The 23753-nt window shown below is 40.9% G+C and overlaps 1 protein-coding gene across 4 annotated transcripts in view; it reads left to right on the forward strand.

Moving 5' to 3' along the window:
- Positions 1-23753, forward strand: part of GPRIN2 (G protein regulated inducer of neurite outgrowth 2) — a 34091-nt gene that overhangs the window by 2000 nt on the left and 8338 nt on the right. Inside the window, exons 1-2 of one of the 4 annotated variants that reach the window (XM_013961495.2) lie at positions 4225-4445; positions 5882-6069. In XM_013961495.2, coding sequence (XP_013816949.2) covers positions 5972-6069 — 98 coding nt within the window. In that variant the 5' untranslated portion in view covers positions 4225-4445; positions 5882-5971. Of the gene's footprint in view, positions 1-3774; positions 3890-4224; positions 4446-5881; positions 6070-18654; positions 18747-23753 lie in introns of those variants that run through there. The other 3 variants (XM_013961498.2, XR_001295285.2, XM_013961496.2) reach the window with 3 other exon arrangements.

A 23753-nucleotide genomic window follows, 5' to 3' on the forward strand; every position in this document is an offset into this window, starting at 1 on the left:
AGTCCAACTTGGCAGCCATAGAACGATATTTAAATCCAGGCATTTTAAATAAAATACATTCAAATTCTACTGCCTTGTTCCCCCATTTCTTTGTATTCATGAATTTTGACTTTCACATGGATGGCATCTATGGCTGGAATGGCTTCTAGAAAAAGGTAGATCTCTCCGCCCCCCCCCCCCCCCCCCCACAATTAAAATGGGACTAATTTTACTGAGCTTGGTGAATCAGCCAGGGACGTAATAGATTAGGATCTGCAGGGAGCATTGATGGGCATCCTAAGTACAATAAATAGATTAGATCAAGAGGTATAATTATGAATGGCTGAAATAATAAGAGTACTTAAAATTTCTATAGAGCCTTTCATTCCCAGGCTCCCAAATTCTGCACCAGCATTAATTACTGGTAGTTAACTGTCACAAAAGCTTTTTGAAATAGTAGTTATTGTTATCCTTATTTTATAGATTGTTTAGTAACTGGAGTCACTCCAGATTCACACTGGTGTAACTGAGATAAGAACTTCTCCCATAATCTACTCCTGGCCTTGAATTGACATATAGTTCTGAGCTTTAGCAGGCTACAGACATTTGATTATTTTAGAAAAGAAAATGCGAAAGAAAAATCTAGTCTGTCATAAAACATCCCTTAGTGGATCTGTTCTTGGAGCCTCTTGTTGTTGTGTGAAGAAATCCAGAAGGGAATGAGTCTGCCAGAATTGTTTTCTCTGTTTTACTGTTGAATGTTGTTGCCGTTCATTCAGAGCGTCCCAGATTCAAATCCAGGACAACTCTCCCAGTAAAATAACATGTGTGAAATTCTGATGGGGACAGTCAGGGACAGAGGCAGGGCCAACATGGAGGACAGGAAAATGTTTTCAAAAGCTACTGTATTTGGTGCTCATATAAGAACCTAGAGAGAAAAGATAGAAAAATAAAAGATGACGTTAACCTAGTAAAGGGCTTTGGGGTCCTACTTTGGTATTTCATCTTGAGCCCAGTAAAACCCCTGACACTGTAGCTAACCTTGATATTCTTCACTGAGAGGCAGGCAGAGAGCTTTCTGGATCAGCGCAGATCCTCTGCCTGGCTGCGTCTTTCCCATCTGTTTCCTGCTGAAGCAGAACTGATCACTGGAGCCTGTGGGGGCACAAAAACCGCTACGGCTTGCACAGAGCACGGGTGGGTTTTTCCATGCTTTGCTCCTCCTCTTTTGCTATTGAAATCCCTCACAGACATGAATGCAACACTTTTTTTTTCTTTAAGGCTTTCTTACAAATCTTTTCAGCAGTACTGTTGTATACCTACGGATATGAAAGTATACATAGGTAAAGTCCACATATCAGCACTTCTATAGAACTCAGAATGTTTATTTTTTTACCTTATCTTTTCTTTTTGGTCTTAGTACACTTTAATTATAGATGTTTCCTAATCATAATATTTATGCAAGCTATAGCACCACCTCCTGTCCAAAGTTGTACTTCAGTGTGAATCAATGTAATAAAGTTCTCTTAAAGGTGAGATTTTTTTTTTTTTTTTTTTGCTTTATGGAGCAGAATGCAGAAGACGTGAACTTTTATTCCTTTAAATGACTTTTCCTTCCTGTGTTTTACCATTGGAATTTCAGCAATATCAAGTCTGCTTTCGTTGGAACATGTTCTCCTGGTATTTTTCTGTCAGTGTAAATCGCACTGATTAAGAAAGTTAGCTGCTGTTGCTGTTTTAAGAACAAAACAATACAAAATGGTCCTTTAAAAAGACTTTTTACTAAGCTCCAAGTTCTCAAAAGTTATGCACAAGGCCTGTGAAGTTTTTTGCGAAGAAAGTGGCTTGTGAAACTCTGGTTTGCATGGCTTTAAAGTTTTTTGGGCTGATGCCTGGCTTTTTGTTCTGATTTTGTACACCACCTAGTCTTGGTAATACTAATCTTAACTTTGAGAAAGGCCTTGGGAGATTACTTCTGTACATCTGCAATCTGAACTGTTCATGCAGCTGTAGTGATGAACAACAAATGTTGCTGTAAGGCAAGACTGGTTTTTATTTTATGTAATATTCCCTGACATTCTCTGGAATAGAGGATAGATTTAGGCCAAACATAATGTAATGCAAACAACCTATGAGGACTGTAAAAACAAACGGAGAGGGACTGCTGAGCAGGCAAACATGTCTCTAGGCAGGAATGCATCATGAGATTTTGGTGAAGTGTGCAGGAAAGCACAAAATCATAAATATTTATAAAGTATAGCAATTATAGCATATATAATGTAGCCCTAACTGGTACAGCTTTATAGGACTACACATTTATAACTGAGAGCAAAATTTGATCTTTATTTCTGAGAACGTATGTGATTGGAATGAGATTCTGAAAGCTGAAGATCTGTTTGCTTTTACTTATAGTTGTTTCTGCAGCACATGCACCTAAAACCTTTCTGGGTATGGCAACTTCAGATTTGTAGATGCCATCCCATGTGTTTTTGTGTAAGAAGTTAGTGTCTGAAAGCTTGGCAAGACTGCAGCAAGATCTTGAGGCTGAAGGATGTCAAGATCAAATCCTGAGTTTACAGGAGAAAAGAATAAACTTTTCGTATAAATATTTATTTCATCTGCACAAATGATCCCTTTCTCTTTGCAAAACCACTGGGAGATTGCAGGCCAGTCTCAATTCTCTGGCTCCCTCTGCTGGGTTTCAGTTCGCAAACTGCTGCACAGTGTCAGAGTTAAGTGACTTACTCTCTGGACCTAGCTTTTGGCTCTGCCGGAACAAATGATTCAGTGTGATCACAGAATCCATCAGGAGGCTGTATGAACATGTCAAGGGATTTTGCCAAGACAGGTGCTATACTTGCTCTCATAGTGCTTCTGCAACAAACCATAAGGATGACCTGCTGCATTTACGGAATATTTGCCTTGTACCATTAGATGACACTGTCTAGTAGATGATATTGTCTAGTGTGTATCAGAAGTGCGTAATGGCCTCTCTCAAATACACCTTATGCATTGGGCTTTGGCCACAAATCCATCTGATTCCAAGTGCCTTCAGTGGTCTTTGGCCTGTACATGAATCCTCAGTATAAGGGCATAGAAATGAAATCAGAAATGAAATTAAATCAAAGGTAACCAGGAGTGTCACATGGGCAACATCACAGCTGGAGTGTTTCACATCTGAAACAAAGAAGGCTGAAATAATTTTTCTATCAAAAGCAAAATGAGTTGTAGTGAAGTAATGTAGTAGATAATTTTACTATTAACTAGCTGTTCTGTGCATATTTCTGGCATTCCTATATCTAGTAGGTATGTAACGTTGCAATTTCCTTCTCAGTAGTCATGTAAAGCCATCTTTTCACTAGTGTGTGTTGTAATTTTAAATCTACAGATAATGGGAAACTGGGAAATTGTAGATAACGTGTTAATAGACTGTAATCTGCTGTAACATTACTCCTGTAAACATACTTCTGATTAAGAAGGTCTTTTGAGGTCTTCATTTAGTATAAATTTTTTAAATCTGTGATTCTTCTGAAGTATTATTATACAGGGTTAAATGCAAGTTTTTAACGCAGAAAATTCTTTTCCAAGGACTTTGCTATGTAAGGCTGTCTGTTTTGTTTTGTTTTTTCCTCTTGTAAAGCAAATTTTAGTAGCACTGCTAAATTGGCTGGTTGGGCATCTTAAAAAATTGCATGGTAATTCTGAAGAAAAAAATCTTGATAGATAAATATTATGTTTCTGCCACAAGGTAATAAAGTATGCGCTGTTTTAAAGAAAACTTAATCTTTATTGCAGACCTTGAGAAATCTGAAATTGAAATTATGGATTGGGTGAACAATCTTCCTAGCAAATGTTGACTGTCTGCTAGTGAATGTAGTGAATACTGTAAGCACAACTGGAGAGATCTTCATGAGCACTCAGTAGCCTCTGCACAACCTGCTCGATGAATAAGGTGGAGATTTTGTTTTTCATCTGTTAATTTTCCATTAGTACTAAAACAGTTTAAAAAAAAACAAAAAAAACCCCCATGCAATTGATTAATTTTAGGTGATATTTTGTTGTGTAGAGTCTAATTGGATTCCACAAGAATTACAAATAAGAATTTAATACTTTAAAAAATTTAATACTTTAATCCACATATTCTGATTAATTAAACAAGTATAGCTACTTGATGGAAAACTTAATTAGCTAAAGCTTTCCCTCTTTTACCTTCTCTTCCACCGTTTTTATCGGTACTGCAGGCATCTGCATAGAAATAGTTTTTTGGAAGCACCCGCTTCGGCTAGTAGGCGATGTATTCAGCTCAGCCAGTTTAGCAGAGAGTAAACCACATCTGGCCAATATCCAGAAACATCTGGGAACCCCTGCGGGGGGCTGTGAATGGAACCGAGAAAAGAATCTGCCTTGGGTTCGTCAGCCCTGTAACGGACAGCCTTGAAGTCTCCTCTGGGCTTTACTGACACAAGGTAATTGTGTTGAATTCCATGGAGCTGCCCTAGTGCTGATGGAAAGGGAATGTTTCCCTAGCTGTAGCCTAGCAGGAATACTGTAAATGAGCAAATCTAGGAGCTCCAGCAATCGATGCTGACAAAATACTTGAATTTAGGGCATGGTAATGTGAAGTATTCCATCACTAGTAAAAAAAAAAAAAAAAATTAAATAAAAATAAAAAAAGCCACCCCAAAACAAAATGGGTTCATTTTAATTCAAATCCTTTCACAAATCTAGGTTAGAGCCTAGCCAGACAAACAAGTCTGAGGGGCTCGTACTGAGTACTGTAAGTATTGAGGAATAAGCTCTCAGAGGAAGAGCCAAAATGAGCTGATGTGGGCAGGCTTGAGGCAGTAATTATTGAAACTATGACTGCTAGAGCCAGAATGCTAAATATTTTCTGGTCCCGTTGCTGGCTCCTCAGTTAAAGTATATGTGCAGATCTTCTAAGAAGCACAAGAGGAAAGGAAAGGAAAGGCTTAAATTAAATCCTTAAAGCTAAGAAGAATCAGAGTCACTTCCCCAGGTATTGTTGCATTGCTTTACTGAGAAAGGTAATGTTTGAGTGCTAGAAAACAATTTTTTCTGTAAGAGCTAAGTAAATCATTTCAGTTCCTTTCTCAGCCTATCACAGACTGAGTCTCAAATGGTACATTCTGCAGTTGGAAATGCTAATTTGAAGGGCACCTGCCTACCAGTTTATTATATGACTTTGGTTTTATGTATGGGAAAAGACACTACTTTTTAGGACTTGAATCACTACTTTTTTTCCCCTCCAACCTGAATTTTCTTCAAAGAGAATGAAATAGAGCTTGATGACTGACTATTTGTTTATTTGGCAGACAGAGGCTGAGGGATGGGAGGGAGTTAAAAAAGGAGATTTTCTTTAGGTTTCTGAGATCTATGAGTCAGTACGTCCATGAACAAAGGTTACATAAACTAATAGATTAGAACAAGATTGAGTTGCATAAATACTGTTATTGCACTTCAATCTGTCACAGAGTCAACTCTGCAGATTATTGCAGGCAGAGCTAGCCTAGAGCTTACGTTCCATCCCGCTGAACTCTTGCTAGCACTGGTTGCACTTGAAATAGCATTATTTCCTTGCTCTGGGGCTCCTCAGAAATCTGTACATACTACTTGATAGGTCTTATTTGTGCCTGCCATATTTAATATGCAGTACTGTTACTCTCTGCTTGTGTCTAATTTGAAATGTCACCTGGTATATTGGTTGCATAATAATTTTGTCTCTGTTTCATTCAAACAAGGATTATGCCTCTTATGAGGGTGGTCCATTATAGGCAGCCGCAGAGACCAGATCTAAGTCTTCTTCAAATTACCCCAACTTGCCCAAAGCTATGATCAACCCCTGTCTTCCTCATGCTTCTCCTCCATCATGTTCTCTCCCCAGCACATCTTGGACCGGCCACTCACCTCATCCAAGAGAATTCAGGGAGACCAGTACAGGAAAGCTCTTGCTGTATAATCCTGAGGGGCGGAGATGGAAGTGGATATGCCCAAGCATATTGTCCAGGAAAAAGGAGACTGGACAGGAGTGTTGAGCAGGCTGGAGTCAATGCATAGTCCACAGGTCATCAGGTAACCACATTATTCTGTCTTTTTTCAAAGTGCATAAGGGTTGGAAATCATGCTTCCAGGCTGCAGAGCCTCCCTATGGTACAGTGTTTTCCCCAGTGCTTTCTCCAGCTTCTTGCTGATCTTGTTTTCCTTGTTTTACATGTGGGAACTGAGGCACCAAAGTTCAAGTCTACTTTATTTAGATGCTTGTCTCCCATTAAATAGAGCTAATTGTCACAAGAGCAGGCTGACTTATTCCACAGTACAGAGCACTCAGCCATGAGCACCAGCTGGGACCCAGAAAAGACACCAATACTTTTGTTTCTATTTGCTGTCCAAAGACCAAATAACTCTTTGAATCACCCATTTGGGAACAGGAACTAAGGAAGATTGGTATATACAAGAATATGCTTTTGAAAGACTTTAAACACAAATTTGCAAGAATATCTTGGTGGAAGAGAAGTCATATAGGAAAGAATTAGTGGTGACTTCAGGAACTAATGTTTTGTACTGTTTGTCTGGGAGTGGGCCCTGGGAGCCCTGCTGGCTCACGTGATGCTGGCTTGCCTCCTTGTTTCCAGTTGAGAATAACAGAACAGATGGAAGACTAGCAATGAAATGCAAAGCAAGGCTAAACATGTGATTAAATTCTCAAAAAGGACAAAACCCTTAGTGCATGAAAGGCAGCTTAAAGCTACTCAGAAACTGGCTTTGTGTTTTTCTGCAATTAATTATTGCTTTTTGCTACTGGATATTAACCAACTGTAGAAAACAGGGGAGACACTCTGGCGCTGGTACATGGGAGGAAATGAGATCCGTATGAAAGGGAAGTGAGAGCAGAGTGCCCATGTGACAGTCCCTTGATTTAAGATGAGATTTAAGATTTCATGTCATGAGATCTTTGTTTTATAGCAAAACTGCTTACAAGAGGGATCTTGTCTGCATTGTCCATAATCAGTTATTGTCCCATTCATTTGATAAAACAACAAAAAAGGTAGCTCTGTGTAGTCATTTCTGAAGTCTCTGAAATATTTGAAATTGCTTATATCAGCAGGCTGCCTTGCAAACTGCCAAGGCAAAGTAGAAGCAGAACTAGTCTGCTTTGTTGAAAAAGCTGCTCTTAAATCCAAGATGGAAAAAGAAAGGAGATGACATGGCTTAAAAATACCAGTCTTCATAATACTAAAAAGCCTGAAGGCTTTCAAAAAGATTAATCCCTCAAAGAAAAGAGTACCACATCCATGCCTCTTCTTGAAAGAAGTCATGCCAGTAGTATTACAGCATTATTCCCAGGGAAGATGAATCTAGATGACCTGCCAGATTTCAGTAATAACTTTATGAAACAGTAGTTGAGATAAGCCCACACAAATCATCTTTCTTCTTTTCACAGAAAAATAAAATGACAGAATAGAGGCTTATTGATAGACCATACTTGCTACAACTGGGCCGTGTAACCAGCTGTTACTTTCTCTCAGACAGAAGTAGAAACTCATCGTGCTGCCCGCTGGGTATAAATGCTCTGAATATGTCTGATAGCTATTCTTTTCTAAAAATAAATATACAAGTCTCTCCCAAACCTGGCATATCATTAATTAGGTGTTCAAGAATGGCTTTTTTCCATTGATCAATCTTGTTATATGTATAGTGAGTCCTTAAAGAATAAGGCTGTTCTTACTTTTTTAACAATAACTTTTTATTAGGCTATCATATGCTTTATAATGCAACTCAGACAATAAGGATCTCTAGGGTGAAGGGTTTGGTCTCGGGTTTTTAAAACACAGAATGCTCGTTGGATTGAATGAATCCGTCCTTAGAGTAGAGACTGGACCCCAGTCTCCTGTCACCCTGATGACTATTCCAATCACTAGAAAAGATTACTATGTCCATTCGCACTTTTCCCCTAATTATCAATGGATCTTTGAGTCATTAATGCCAACTATTACCTTATGCAAGCTAAAAGTACTCATAGTACACCAGCCCAAGGTGATTGTTGTGCAGCAGTCGAGGCCAGTCCAAATTAGCGTGGTTTTGCCCTCCACATGCCACATATTCACATTCCTCCTTTGCCTCAGCGCTGGTGCTCATCTAACCCTGCAGCGAAAGGTGTCCCCTGGGGAGTCCGAGTGCTACAACTCATGGGGAGCAGGAGGGAAATGAAGAAGCAGTAACCTAGCTCACTTTACACTTTGGGGAAGTCATATTTTTTAGTAATCAGTAGAGGTAGGCAGTGATTCTGAGGATTATTTGGACGTAGATACTTAAGCACTATTTTATTAAGTCCCTATGTGGGTCTAATTCTTAGTCAGTACCGGGAAGTCTGAAAATTTAGAGTACAAAAAGTAAGAGCACATTTTCTCAGGGAACTCCTGTGCATGAGAAGATGGTCTACAGTTTCAGATATTTTTCATAAGTTAAGCATTTATGTATGAATGACATTGCTTTCTTTAGCAGAGCATTAATATGTAATCAGATGGATTCTATCTGTAAATCATCCTTTCATTACAATTGTTGCATGTTTGTCTAAAATTTTAATTTGAAGTTTTTTGTAATGTTGTTTATCTGACAGAATTGCTTTCTTTGTAAAATTATATGTTAAAAATAATTGTGCTTTTATCATCAATTTGAGGGTGAATCTCAGTCCTGTACTTTCAGAGACATTTCATTTGCCTAGAGCTTGCACAAAACCTCTTGCTGTGAGCTGGCTATACCTGTCTGACTGGCGCTCGCTTGGATATCCAGGCATGAGAAAAAATTGCAAATCTGGCACTTTAACTAGAATGCCAATTTTAGTAAGGGGGATTAGCAATATCTAAAGTGGAGAGCTTCTGACTGGTTATATGTGAGTAACAGTTAAGTTTGGTGCATTAGCTATTATCTTGAAGGCTCAAACTGCATTAAAGTGCTGTTCCTCTTCAGAAGTGCTCAAAAATAGTTTACAATGGAGTTACCCAAGACTTGATCCAAACTGACTGTGGCAGGTGACATTCAGGCGAATGAGCAGTGTTGTTCGTAAGACGGGATATTGTTCCTGAGGGCTACATTATTTTCGTAGGCTAGAACATTTTCCAGAAGTGTATTAAGCTGAAATTGGCCTGGCTGCAGGTTGCAGCTTCACTGGCTTAAGTGGCTTTGAATCATCAGACAGCAAATACCAGCCTTCCGGGGTTTCCGTACGGAGCCTTCGGCCATAGCAGAGCATGTGCGTGTGCGCACCCCCCCTCCCCACTGCCACTCTCGCACAGCAGAGGCAGAGCTGGATGACCGCATTGCAAGCAGCGGTTCTGTGAGTCAGCTCGGAGACGCGCTGCCAGCGGGGCCCCCCGCAGCTGGGGCAGCTGGCTCTGCCTTCTCGTCTCGCGGAGAAGCCTGGCGACAGCTCGGCCAGCAGCAGAGCGCAGGAAGTTCAAGGCTCATCGAGGAGTTTAACACCTGCAGTCTGGGCAGCTCCAGATCCCCTCATCTGATAAGAGAAAGCTGCTATAAGAGACAGCAGTCCAGGCTCACCAGGGAAAGGCTGCAGGGTTATAAATGGAAAGTGGGAGGGCATTTCAATACAAGGTCTCAGGACTCATGCGTGAGAATCCAAAAATCAGGATGGTTTTCCCACCCAAAATGTACTTAGTGAGTCTTGGGTGAGGCAAAGTCCTTTGGGGCTAGGATTGGGCTTCTGCTGTCTTGAATGCGGAAGCCCAGCTCGCCTGGTTGGAGGCTGGGGTGACAAAAGCCTGCTCTGATGGGCTGGCCTGCAGCTCTGACAGCTCTGCCCAGTGGTGCCCCTCTTAGCGGGCAAGCAGAGCTAACTGCCTCCCCTCGCATCACGAAGCGACTCAAAGTCATGGGGCTGGTGGCTGGCTTTCTTGGGATTTGCAGGCATCTGAATCATTAAAAGTTGCTTCTGAAAGTGCTCTTCCATGACTGGGGGCTAGGACCTTAATTTCATGAAATTAAGCAAATTCTCACATGTTAAAACCTTGGGTGGAGTTCTCAGGGAAACATGAATGCTAGTCAGGATGAGCAATAGCAGCAGAACTGTTCAGCAAAAATCCTGTTGAAAAACAATTTTTCCCCTCCTCCTCCCAAAAGAAATTCACCAACATTGTCTGGGTTTAGCGTAATGTAGCTGAAGATACACTGGGCTACTGAGTTTTCGGATTCCTTTAATTGTGACCTTTGTTAAAGACAGACATAGAATAAACTCTCCAAATTTGGATTTTAGAAACCTTATGCCTTTTCTCCTTAAATGTAAAATGGAAAAGCTGTATGCCTATAGCATTGTTACAGATGCCCAGAAATGTAACCTTTTGAGATAAAGTTTGTACTTCAGGGAATTCCTCTTAAAGCTTTTTCCTTCTTAAATCCCACCTGTGCTTTTAAAGCAAGCTTTGTCTTCCTTTGGGCACTGGCTTACCCTCAGGATTTTTTTGGTCTCAAGATTTCCCTTTTTCCCACCAAGTTTCCTTTAATTATTGTCCTTTTTTTTCTTTTCTTTTTTTCTTTTTACACCTTTTCTGGTTGTCTGAAAACCACCTCCTAGAGTGTGATGGGAGAAAGCATGAGAGTTCTAGAAGTGTTTGCCTTTTCTGAAAGTCAGTCACAAGTATTTCTCAATAGTCAAAGCACACTTTGCTGCTTTTAATGAAAATTGTCAACTTTGCTGCACATAGCAAATCCAGAATGAGAAAGCTGTGTTACTTCTTCTCACAGAGGGTTTAGAAAAAGAGAAATGTGATATTCTCCTTGCATAGTTTTCTGTGTATGTCCCTAGGACATTACCAAGTTTGGAAGATGCATTTGACTGGAAGGCTAGGGCATTGAGTTGTTTCACAGATGGCCACAGACACCCATGGAACAAAGCTGGGATATCCGTGGGTGCCAGGGATGTGTCTTATTGCCTCAGCCAAGGGTCTTTTGCTGGAATAAGAAAGGAGGCAAAACGTTGTAAGATTGACCTCTCCCTACACAGTCCTAGATAGATGGCCAGGCATCTTCCTGGGCCACTGGGAGCACCAATAAGGGTGCTCTGGAAGAGACTGGTTTGAGGAACTTCTGTTTCCGGCATTACAGGATGCCTAAGGTCAGCACAAAGAGCTCACTTTAAGTGGCTACTCTGCTTTATGGCTATAACAAACACAGCAAGTAAAATAAAGCATTGGAAAAGCAGCTGCTGAGCAATGTAAGGCTGTTAACCCCTGAAATGCTTGCTGACCTGCAGCCCAAGGGAGTAATCTCTCAGTGTGTCCCAGACTTTCTCAGGAACAAAGCCTGGAAGCACATAGGAAATCACCTGTTTTTTGCAGCCCATTGAGAAGACTTGGGGAACAACTTCGTGTTCCTGAAAGCATCAGAAGGGGGGTCCCGGCCCCCTTCTCCCGGCTGAGCTAGGCGCGGTGGGAGGATACTGGAATGAAGGCTTAGGAACAAAGTGAGAATATGGGGTAGGTGTTATGCAGAAAAGGTATTAACTCCTTCCTGGACAGAAAGAAAGAGGACTTGAAAGAGTTATTTTCTGAAGTTACAGCATCCTTCTTGCCCCATTAGAGATTCAACCAGCCTGTCTTGTGCAAAGCCTTAAATGGAAGGGAATAACCCTAAAAGAAGTAGAAGCTGGCTTGTGGTGTGGAGAAAATGCAAGACTGTTGGGAAAGCACTGAGTTCAGCAGTTAATAAAAGTAAGTGAAAGAAGAGATTAATCTTCACAAGAGACGCATGCCCCTTCCCTGTTCCTTGCATTGCCACATCTCTCAAATCTGCTCCCAACTCTACTCTGGGCCACACACACTTTGTGATGTCTTTGCTCCTTGCATGGCTGCGCTGCCCTTACCAGGGCATAGTCCAAGCTCCTCTTTATTTCCCATCAGATAATTCCCTCTCACACCTTGTTGTTACTCAGCTCTGCCTGTGTAAGAGAGTCATCCACCTGCTGTTTCCTTTACTGCCCTCTTCAATCTTCTAGCAAACATAACTCTCCCCTAACATTGCGTATTCCTACCAATTACCCTGAGTTTCCCCGATTTCCAGATTTTCAACAACACAACCACAACAGTGGTTGTATGGCTTTCTCTGGGCTCGCACCCTTTGCATGCCTTGGCACAGAGGCCCTGCCTGCAGTGCCAGGGCGGCAGCAGCGCCTGCTGCCCGCTCTTGCTGCGGTAGTGCAGGGCAGTGGGTGCCAGCACCTCACGTGTCTTCCCGCAGCCCGGTCCCCAAGGGGTTGGACCCCCCATTCCCCATCCAGGGCAGACAGTGCTGTCTGTCCCCCACACCAGACAGCTGTGTCCCCCCACCCCCCCATCCAGACATGGGGACATGGCGCTCCGTGGAGCCACTTTTGCAATAGCAAATTTGTTCCAAGTTGTGTCCTGTCCACCACGAAGTAAGCAGTTGTTTGTAGCATGCTGCTTTTGTCCTCTCTCCTCCCTAGCTCAAATGACCTCACCCTTTTGCATCCATTGGGACACCTTTGCTCCCAATCCATGTATCCGTACAACTGATGCATTCTGATTCTTGGGTGCTTGGGGGTGTGCGGCTTTTTTGGTGGTGGTGCTGGTGTTTTTTTTCCTTTTTTATTCTGGGGTACTAGAAGCAGTGTGTATTTCCTACTGGCATTTTCCCATTTGTATGAGGGTAGAAAGTGAATGCATCCAGGGCAGCTTGGCCCAGGTACCAGCTCCTTCATGTACCCTTTATCATTATCCTTTTTCCCTTCTCATTTCTTTTCCTCCCTCATCTGCTCCTCCTCTTCCTGCCCCTCTTTGCCTTCCCTCCCTGTGCTTCCCTGGCAGAGATGCTGGCTCTGCACAGGCCCGGTTTCTCTAATCAGATGAAGCAGCAGGATTATCTCTCTGCCTCCCTGCTAGGCTCCATTTTGTTTCCTCTCCAGCCAAGGGGGGAGGCAGGAAGGGGCGTCACCTCCAGGCAGAGGAGCCCCCATCTCTCAGTCTCTTTCCTTCGATGCTCTTTAACAACCCCCCCCTCCTTCCCTTATCACATACCCACCTTAGTGTCAGCAGCATCAGGCGGATCAAGGAGCCCAGTTTCTAAAGGAAACCTGAACTCTTTTGGCTTTTGTTCTCCTTAAATTTCTGAGCATCTGTTTGAAATCCCCTCCAAGTAACTTGGACGGGAAAGCTGGATGTGCAATCTGTGAGCAGCGGGAAGGTAAGGACCACGGCAGTCACGCCTTGCCCGTTCTCTCGTCTCCTGTAAGGACACCGAGTCCTCTCCGTTTGCAAGCAGGTCTTTGAGAGTCACAAAGCAGATGAGGGGAAGGGAGAGGAGCTGCACAGAGACAGACCCGGGCTTCTGTAAGTGCTGTGTTGGCAGCAGGGGGTTGATAGCTGGACTGAAAGGGGAAGGAAATTGCGGAGTTTTCTCTTTTACTAAAAAGACAGAGTCTAAGGCTCTGAGCTTTAATCAAATTTAATGTATTTCTGCAGATGGTGATTTTTTCCATACTGGTATCTTTCACTTAGATGTGTACGTATTTGTCTTTTATTGTGTTTCTAGAATATACTTGTCACTATTTCTTTTGGGGGAAAAACACTATAATCCTGTTTGTCTTGTTTCTCTATACACTTGCAAGCTTATAAAGATGTTCATTCATTATATTTTGTGTGTGTTGTGGTTTTTATGCTAAGAAAAAAAAAGGAAGAGGGGAGTAAATTGTATGGCTTTATGTTGTTAATTTTTTCTGCTAATCTGTCAGAGAATGGTTTCCCTTGTGTTCTACCATGGGTACCACGTGTGTTTGGTTTTTTGTTGTTGTTTTTAACTCCTAAGAAGTTCATATCTGACACCAAAGAAAAAATGAAAAATATTTCAGCACCTTTTGACTATCAGCTTTGTTTCATGCTCTTATCCCTTCTTTGATTAATCGCTATTTAGAATGACTCAAAAAATTTTCTCCCAAGCTGAAACTTGTCGTTTTCAAACTTGAAGATCTGTTTTGTTTTGGCTTTTTATTTTCATTAGAGTCAATGGTTTAAATCAGAAACCATAGTAGAAGACTGTTTTGTGTGTATGTTGTAGCTTATAACTTTCTATGCTTAAAAGTAAGAATTTGTGCTGATACACTTTGGGATTTGGGGGGAAGAGATTTAAAAGGGAGAGAGAACAAGCAGTTATTTCTGCTTACAGAACTCTAACCATGAAATGTAACTGGAAAGATAACCATTAGATAAATATATTTTGTCGGATGTTGAGCTTGTACATAAGTAAGACAGACCATGTAAAGATTGAAATCTCTTTCTTTTCCAGTAACTCAGGTTTCAAAGTAGTCATCCAGTATAAAAATATTGGTGATTTCCTCACACCAAGATTTAGAGATGCTGATTAAGGCCTGCAAATAGTTGCCTGCATGTTTAAGTTAAGCATGTGTCCGAGTGTTTGCCAGACCAAGGTTGCAGTAAGACCTGGGTTCAAAGACCTGGAAGATTTCATTTATGAAGGGGGAGGAGAGGAGAGTTTCATGTTTTCATGTTATAGCTCAGTTGCTCTTTAAAAACACTCTTTTCTGATTATAGGGTTTTGTTGATTTGACATCCAGACAAGTTTTATTATAGCTGAACTTTAGAGAGAACTGTAGTTACAGTTCAGTTTATCTGACAATTATCCAGGGCTGCATAATCATCAAGAGCAGTAAATTGTTTGCAGCATTGTGGTGTTTGAGCAGGTGTATGGTACTAAATGTCGTAATTCCCTCATTAGATAACCACACCAAATTAAAACACCGAATCCACATTTTCCTTCCATAGTAAGCTACGTATTTTCAAAATACACTTGAAAAATAAGAATGTATGAGGGAGAGGTTAACAGACAAAAAATGTTATTTGTGATCATTATACTTATGAAGTTTAATTTTCCCTCTGTTAAGAGCAATCACAAAATGGTATAAATGAGAGAGAGCTTTTAAACACTCCAGATAAGCAGAGGTATTTGCTGTGCTAGTGAGATAATGTTACACCTGTCTGCAAGCTGGTTAGGTCTGTGCAGAACAGCAGCAAAATCCTCTTCTTCAGCAGTTCTGGACCTTAAACAGACTGAATTCTCCATTCCTTTCCCCTATAGTTAACGTTTTAAAGATGAAAAGTGTATTTGACTAGCCCCTTGCATTTGGATGTTGCAAGCTGTTACGCTATTTGCAGGAGAATGCAGCCTAGGAAAGACACCTTCAGAGGCCCAGGAAACAGAGACAGAAAGCTGTTAATAGTATTTATTATTTTCTGATTTGTTAAAAAATACTTCTAGAACACAGATGAAATAAAAATTCTACTCGTGTTCTTATGCCATGCTCTTATTGTCGCAAGTGGCCTTCAAGTCATGGGAAAATTCTCTTATTTCCTAGAGGAAACAAAAGTTTGTCTGTGGTAGACATATTGCAATATTTTGCTGTGTGTAGTCTGAAACCATTCCGGCCCTAGAACAACAATATGGAGTGAATCATAGACTGCGAATGAGACTTCTTTTTTATTTATTTATTTTTATTTCCTGTGACCCTGAGCAGCACCACAAGGTTTGTGGGCACTAGCCTTTTGGTTAATTTTTGCAGTTTCATTGTACAGTAACAAGTGACACAAATATAGGGGGAAAAATTGCAAACAAAAAAGGATGACTGTAATTTTGGCCTTTGCAAAAGGGGATCTGTACACTGACTTAATCTACAAATAGGCATGTAGAAAGCAGTTTTATGATAGTCCTGAAACTGCTTTTTTCCCCCCTTAAGATGATAAGCTCATGTTGATACTCTTTCCTAAGGTAATATCCTCAATATTTACTTGAACGTACATTAAGAGTTAGCCTGTAATGATGTACATTTCCCAGGGAATGCTGTGGTGAGTGGGTGTGGGGGGGGTTTTTGTGTGTGTGCCCCTGGTGTAAACTGTAAGGGTGTATGTGTGTACAGTATCATATGTGAAAACACTTCTTATTTTCTCTTTGAGCTATTTAAAATTCCAGGAAATCTGAATCTCTCTCTCTCTCTCTCTCTCTTTGGAGATGTTTTGGTGGCAAGAGAGCTCATCTCTTTTGTATGTCTTTTGTATGAAAGCAAAGGCGGGGGGAATGAAAATAAATGCTGGAGTATGGTGTTTTGGAATTTCTGCAGGAGGGATACAATGAGAAGGCAGTGAGCTGAGAGATATTAAATGAGCCAGTCTCTGGTTAAGACCTTTGATGCAGTATTTCTTACGGATGAGTTAAAACTGTTGAATGAATCTGAAGCCACAAGAGCTGATAGTTCATATGTATGTTCAGAACTGTCCTGTGGGAATATCTTTATTATTTCTTTAGTGGATGGTGGGGGAAGTGCCCTCTTCCCTTTACAAAAGCTATTAAAGATCTTCAGAGTAAAGATCATTTCAGAGAAATTACCTGCAGCAACAGAAGTCTCAATTAATCAAAAGATCACTTTGGGACTGCTGTCCCTCTGTGCATCTAAATCTGTCCTCTCTCTTCAGTATTATGGCTTAACACTTGAGCACTGCCCTGTGGTTTTAATACAAAATAGAAAGGAGCAGGAGTCTTTCTCCATCTGCAGAATATTTACCAATTAAGCTTTAGCAAGGGCACACATGTGTGTGCAAATGAAAGTTAATGGGATTGGGCAGATGTAAGGTCTTCAGCTTTATTCCTGTCAACGATGCATGAGACTGACAGAACCTCGCTCATCTGAGCTGAACTGGAAGGACTGACTTTCTTTTTGACTCATAAACTAAGCAAACTTGATGTGGAAATTAGTGAGATGATAAATGTACAAACCCACCCTAACTCTTCTGAGTTGGATTGTTTTTAGACTTGCACTTTAAAACTATTCTATTGCTTTCTGCAAAAGATCTGCTGGGAAGTTCAGTGTCTCTGAGTGAACAGGGTAAATGAATGCACAGGGTGGATGGGTACATCTTGAAATGTCAAGGAAGAAGATGCATCTTCTTGTGTTAGCCACTTTTATTTGGTTCTGAAATGGCCTCTAAACTATGGAAGTGCTTTTGTCTATTTAGTAACAGGAAGGGTGCTAACAGATTGGAAAGAAGCGCTTGGAGCTCATTGCCTCCTTTATACATATATTCTCTTGCTTGTAGAATAGAAGCATCACTTTTGTGGTTGACTTCAAAAGTGATTCCTGTTTTACCTTGTTTCAATGAATAGTGCAGGTCCCTTTAAACCAAGAAAAAATGGTTTAATACCACAATATCATAGTAATGGTTGCACAGTCTAGCCTCTTTGAGGCTCAGGATGAGAAGCTGTGTGAAAAGTTCTCATTGGCAATGATAGATGAAAGCAAAAGTGATGAAAATCATCAAATCATTCAGGTTGGAAGGAGCCTTGGGAGGTCATCTAGTCCAAGCTCCTGCTCAAAGCAGAGACAGCTTTGAGAGCAGAGCCAGGTTTCTTAGAGCTTTGTCTGTTTGGGTCTTGAATGTGTTTGAACAAATGTTTGAAAACCAAAGAATTCCTTTAACAGAGACGTAATTCTTTAGAATTGGTATCTTGTTGCTAGCATTTAACACCAGATGCTTAAAGAGTTACCCTGTAGCTGTCAACATCGTACATGTGGGATCTTCTTCTACTCCAGTGATAACAGGAACCTGCACGAGTCTTGCAGCTCCTGATTCATTCTGTCTTTACACCTCAACATCTTGCTTTTATGACATTACTAAATATTAATAAGGAAACAGAGACTTCTGCAGCTGATTTTGCGATTGAGATTAGCCAAAAGGAGGGAACACTTGCATGTTTCCACAGAGCAGGGTGTAACCACAAGTTCTTGAGTCAGTTCTTCATATACTCAGCTTTGATTAAAATATTTGCAAGCTTTTAGTCTGCTGTTTATCTGTGTCCTGTTTTTTTTCTCCCCGTGATGTTTGATGTCAAACAAGCCTTGGATAGCATCTTGTTGTTTTTCTTCTCTCTCAGTCCTGAGAGAGCAGAGATATGTTTCCTCTTTCTGAGAGTTATAGATAATAGTTGCTCACATAAGTCTGACTAGACCACAAAGTAACTGCGACAATTGCCTTTTTTAGAGAGACACACACTGCTCTTTCCTTTCCAACATAATAACTATTATTTATGATGAAATACCAGTTTTGGAGAGGAAACTTAACCCTTCCCCTTGCCTTCCATATTCTTTGCTTATACAGTTTAAAGGTAGCTCGTAGGACAGTAGGAGCTTAACTGCTATAAGATATGTTTAGATAGACTTACCTCTTAGTCCTTTTCAATACTTACATGAATATATGTGTGCAGCTCCTCTTGTCCCTCTGGACAGAGGTTGCCAAGTCTTTTCCAGTTTAAGAAGATGTAAAAGACAATGTGCAGTGTGCACTTAAGACTTCTTAAACTTGCCACTGAAACTCGTGTAATTCCTGCAATAGAGGTTTTCAGGAAACGTTCATCGTAGTAAATAAGAGGTTGTAAGTGACTGGATCTCTGCAGGACAACATGGTCTCCAGTTGTGACAGCTGTGCTTGCAAAGGCATAATGACTCTCCTTACCATAAATCATTGCTGTTTAATATATTAATATACATATGATACCTATTTGAGAAACTCTGTTGGCACTGGTGAAGTAGAACTACTGTTAAACCTGGTTTTATGTATTTGAAATCCTTAGGATTACCCACCTTCACCTGCCACTGGGAAGCTGAAGGAGGGAGTGCTTTAAACTGACGCTACCGAGGCATGCATAATATCTGAACTTTACTGGTAAGATGAGTTTTCTGTGAGTGCAATAAGATTGCCATTTAAGAAGATGCTCTGTTCATTTGTTTCAAACCAAATATTACAAAAGGGGCCAGAATATATTCTTCTCAATATCCTATATTCAGTATTTTTCTTCCCCGGATTTCAGAGTGATCTATAATTGTGAATTAAGCCTTAAATACCTGCATCAGAGGCCTCTGCATCTAATACCTGAGTCACAGATGAGTAAACTGAGTCACAGAGTGAGTGACTTGCTCAAGGTCATGCATTTTGTCAGTGATGAGAGATAGAAATAGAAAGCAGTTGTTTCCTCTTTCTAATCACTGAGCAATTCTTTTTCATAATCTAGAAGTCAGTCTGCTTCTGTTGCCTACCACTGCTCAGAGCAGCTTCTGGATGTAGCCTTTCTGAATCCTTCTCTTCTCCAGTGTTTCATGTACAGCTCATACAAACACTGGCATTTAAATAAAGAATTAAAGTGTTTCTTTTAGCCTTTGATATATTACTGGGAAAAATGAGGGAACCAGAAATGAGGACAAACTGTTAGGTCTTGCTAGATAAACTGGATAACTTGCCAGTTTTGTAGGCAGGAAAGAGATGTAATTGTTATGTGTAGAAGAACATTGAAAACATCTTTGTTTTTATAGGACATCTTTCAAATCTGTAAATATTATCTTCCCTTATCCTAACAAGGATGTTTGGAGAACTGCAGATTACTCTGTTGCCTTTATTTATATTTTCAGTGTCACTATTTTTCCTTTTTGATGCCACTGTAGGAACTGTTATTCCTCTGTTGAGGATGATACATGAACACTTCTGAAAATGCCTGTTCTTGCAGCTATGTCTAGTCACTTATTTTTGAGGCAGATTTGAGCTTGCCTTGTCTGCCACCATAACTAGTTATAAAGCTGTGATCACTGCTAGCATAGCACTGAGCCCAAGTGAATAAGCCTTTCTGGGAGCCTGAGTGTGTTAGGTGAAGGCTCAGCTCTGTACTTTGGCCACTTGCTTCCAGACAGCTCAGAGCATGCACCCGGTAACTGTCTGCGGCTCGCACGGACTGTGTGCCAAAGAGCTTTGGGTAAGGGTCAGATGCACATTCATCTGCCAGGGTGAAGTATCTTATTGCCCTCATTTAAAAGTAACTAACTGCAATGCTGAATCCTAAAGTTAAAGCTGGAACATCAATAGGGCAGGGAGACTAAGCCAGACCAAGTTCATGTTTTTTCCTTCCAGCTATTACTATTAAACTTTCAAGCAAACAGCAAAGAGGAGGGGTTGAATATTTTCTAGTAAGACACGTTAATTGACAAGTGAACATTTTAAGCGCCTAGCTATCTGAGTGGAGTTTGTTTGGTGTGCAAACTGCTGGCGCCTTGTAAGCCGATTGCATTAATATGTACCTGCCTTCCCTCCCTGTGTGACTGGAAGCAGGCCATAACCTGACTTCTGGTTTTCTGTACGATGCTAGTGTTCTTGGTGCTTCACAGTCAGCTTGCAAACACAGGCTGCTGATGCACACAGCCTGCAGCCCTGGGCCTCTGGTGGGTAGAGGCTTGCTGAGCGAGCTGTGGCCAGGCGTTTGTGCGCAGTTGCAGGTCAGTGGGCTTGCCTTGGGGACGCTCTGTCCGGGACTGAAGAGTGTTAGTGAGGCTGCAGAAAGGGGGCTCTGAGGAGGATCAGTTGTTTGATACTAGGCTGGCCCTGTCCCCGCTTGATTAGTACATGTAATGGAATGGGAGTTGATTCTCTGCTTTGAAGAGGAAAAGGTTCACTAGTATCTGTCTTTTTGAAAGACATCCAAACGTGGATAGATCATTGCAAATTTTGTGCATTAAGGATTAATTCCTAAAGAAGTTATGAAATGTTATTCTCATAGGACTTCTGCGCTGCTAGGGGATAACAGTAGCTACCTATTTTTACCAGCGTAAATGTGGCCATTGAATTAACTGTCTCATTTTGCATAACTCTTCTGCTTAAAGCAGCAAGGGAATTATATCAATGTACAACTTTTGTAGGCATATACTGTGCCTGATTCTAGGCCAGTGTTGCCAACTTTCATGATATTTGAGGAAAAGCCCTAGCTTCTGAAACCAGCTGATTACATATCAGCTGTCCTTTTTAATGAAAGAGTTTCTAACCCTTCTGATCAAAGAGGTGAGCTTTAAAGAAGCAAGCTGTCAATATAGTAACAACAAGCATCAAACAAATGACTGTACAATATCTCATGATTTTTGAATTCTTAGACTTGGATATATTGTAGAGCAGCTTAAACACTGAGGTCCTTCTATGTGTACGTGGAGACATAGTGGGACCAATGTTTGCATATTTGTTCTAAAAAAGATCAAAATCCTAAGCAGATCTTTGAATTTGTTTCCGGGACGGATGATTTAATAAGAAGTCAAGAGAGGTGGTGAAGAAGATTCACGCTTGCATAATGACTGCGTGGTGGTGTCAAGACAACATCCCAACACATGCCTCCCTTGTGATACAGTGCACCCCACTCTGGTTTCCCAATGACTTATTTACAGCCCAGTATGAATTTTTCTTCTTGGGCTGCCAGTTAAAATTGTCATTAAAATAGCCTCTTTGGGTTCATACTTCTCAGACACTTCTCTTGGCACTCTAATTTTAGCCACATTTCAAGAATTTTGAGTTCCCAGTTCCCCTTTCTTCGCTCAGAGGTTTGCCAGTGCCATTTCAGCCTTTTATTTTATTTTATTTAGTTCTGAATGTTGATTTATTGCCTGTGACTAAGGGCTTAAACTCTTTACTAAAGCATGCAGTGGTTTAAGCAGGCTTCATAGCTTACTTGTATCCAGGATTCAGCCTTGGGGCTACAGTCTCACCTAAAAGCTGAGTTTTACTAAGTTCAGAAGATAAGTATCTGAATAATAGCTAAGATTTATTCCTAAAATAACACGCGGTTCTCTTGCATGCCAGCTTGTGGCAGGTCCCTGAAAGGGCTGTGGGCTGCCCCTGCTGTTTCCTAAAAGGGAATGCTCATCCGCTTGCATGCCTTATTTGTGCTATCGGGATAACTGTGCACACAGGGGACCTGTCACGCTGCCGCGAGGTGTATGTATCAGCAAAAGTCTGAATCTCTTCACTTTCTGCCATGGTAACTCTTTGGGTGAGGATGCTGGTAACCAAGGTAGCCATGGTAACTTCAGTGTTTGCGGGAAGAGGTCTCTGCTTGGCTCTTAAGTAAGGAAATCCCTGGAGTTCATTAATACTCCATAAAAAGGGCCCTCTTTCCTCTTCATCTTGTTTCCAGTCAATGCGGAGAGATGTCTGTCCGGCACGCTCAGCCTCAGCTGGGGGAAAGTCAGGGCTGGAAATTTTAAATCACGCTTGATAGGGTAAGTGAAAATTAACAAAGATGATAGGAAAGATGTGGCCAGTCAGCTTGTATGTATGTAAAATGCATATGATCTATGCTTTTACTGTGCTGAGCACCGAGTGTCATAACTTTTTGCTTTCATATTGTCTAACCTGTCAACTGTACTCCCCTTTCTACAAGCTGAATTACCATGATCAAATATGCGCTGTTGTCACTGGTGCTTCTAGTGGTGCAGGGGAAGCAACAACAATTTGTCATAACTGAAAAATATTCTCGTCCATTCGTATACACGATATGCATTTGTCTGTTGTGTGCTTCTGATGGCATTTGTAGATGCCCAGATCAGCTTGTCCTGTAGATCTGTCTGATGCTGGAAATATTATAAGGTGACCCAAAATATGTAGAAGAGAGGCATTAGCAGATTGAACTGAACGAGGCATAGTTAATACACAGTGCTGTCCCAAAATGGAAAGCCTAAATGATGATGATGTGTTAAAGGTTAATTGGGGCCTCAACCTGATTCTGTATTAATCTAGTTGTTTTGGTATAGTTGTATTTACAGAATTTAGAGAAACTCCTTGAAGTTCCCTCCTGAGTGAACTTCTCTTCCCTTCCCTTATTTTAACTCCTCCATTCCTTCCTTTCCCTCATACCTCTCCAAAATAAAATAATAATTAAAAAAAAACAAACACAAAACCTAATTCCAGACACTTGAATCTCTAAAGCTTTTTACTATGGCTAATCCTGTTTTGCCAATGCCTTACAGATGGTTTGACACCCTCCCTCCCCCCAATAACAGTAGATGTTAATGATCACTGTTAATGGGTTATTTCTGTAAGGTGAGCGTAGGTAAGGAGAGGCCATCAGGTCTCCTAACACTAGCATGTCGTTCTCTGCCTAAGTGCAAAAGCAAGCTTCCTTATCTTGTGCATGTTAGCAGTAATTCTCAATGTGGGCAGATGGGCAAATTTTTAGGTATGGCCATACACAAATTCTGTGGGTTTTTTTGTATTCTGTTGGCATAATTCACTTAAAATAAATGAGTATAGCTCTAAAAGAAATGAATGTCATTTAAAAAAAAAAAATTCCTCTTTTTCTGTGATTTTACCATGGTGAACATCTATCACAGAAGTTCAGTTGTAGATACCTATAATGAAGATTCATTACTTTAGATAAAATGCCTGAACAAACCACAGTGTTTATGTGCTGCATTGCTTCTGGTACCCAGCGTAGCTTGTTTGTTCAGGCAGAAGCTTTGGTATTTCTGTGTGCGCTGTGTTGTGTCACAAGGCAGGTGTCACCAATGTTTATGGCTAATTGATAGCTGCCACTTTGGTTGCAATGAAAGTTTTTTCATTTTAACCATAAACTGCTCTTGCCTTTTCAAATTTTTAACCAAGGTATCTGTAACAAGATTAAATAGAGTTAACCTAGATATAGCAGCCTTCTACTGGAGTAATCTCATAAGTTAATTAAAATCACACTGTTCTCTTGGAATAAAGCGTACATGTATTTGTCTTGGTGCTTGGTGCTCTTTCAGAAATTTTGTGTTTGTCTTACAAAGCTGTTATTGTACAGGTTAGCAAGTGCTGATGCACAGCAAGACCAGAATGATACAAATGAAGCAGCAAATTCGAGGCCACAGCCTTGTAGCCCCCAGCAGCGCG

Source organism: Apteryx mantelli, chromosome 7 (genome assembly GCF_036417845.1).
Source record: "Apteryx mantelli isolate bAptMan1 chromosome 7, bAptMan1.hap1, whole genome shotgun sequence".
NCBI lineage: Eukaryota > Metazoa > Chordata > Aves > Apterygiformes > Apterygidae > Apteryx > Apteryx mantelli.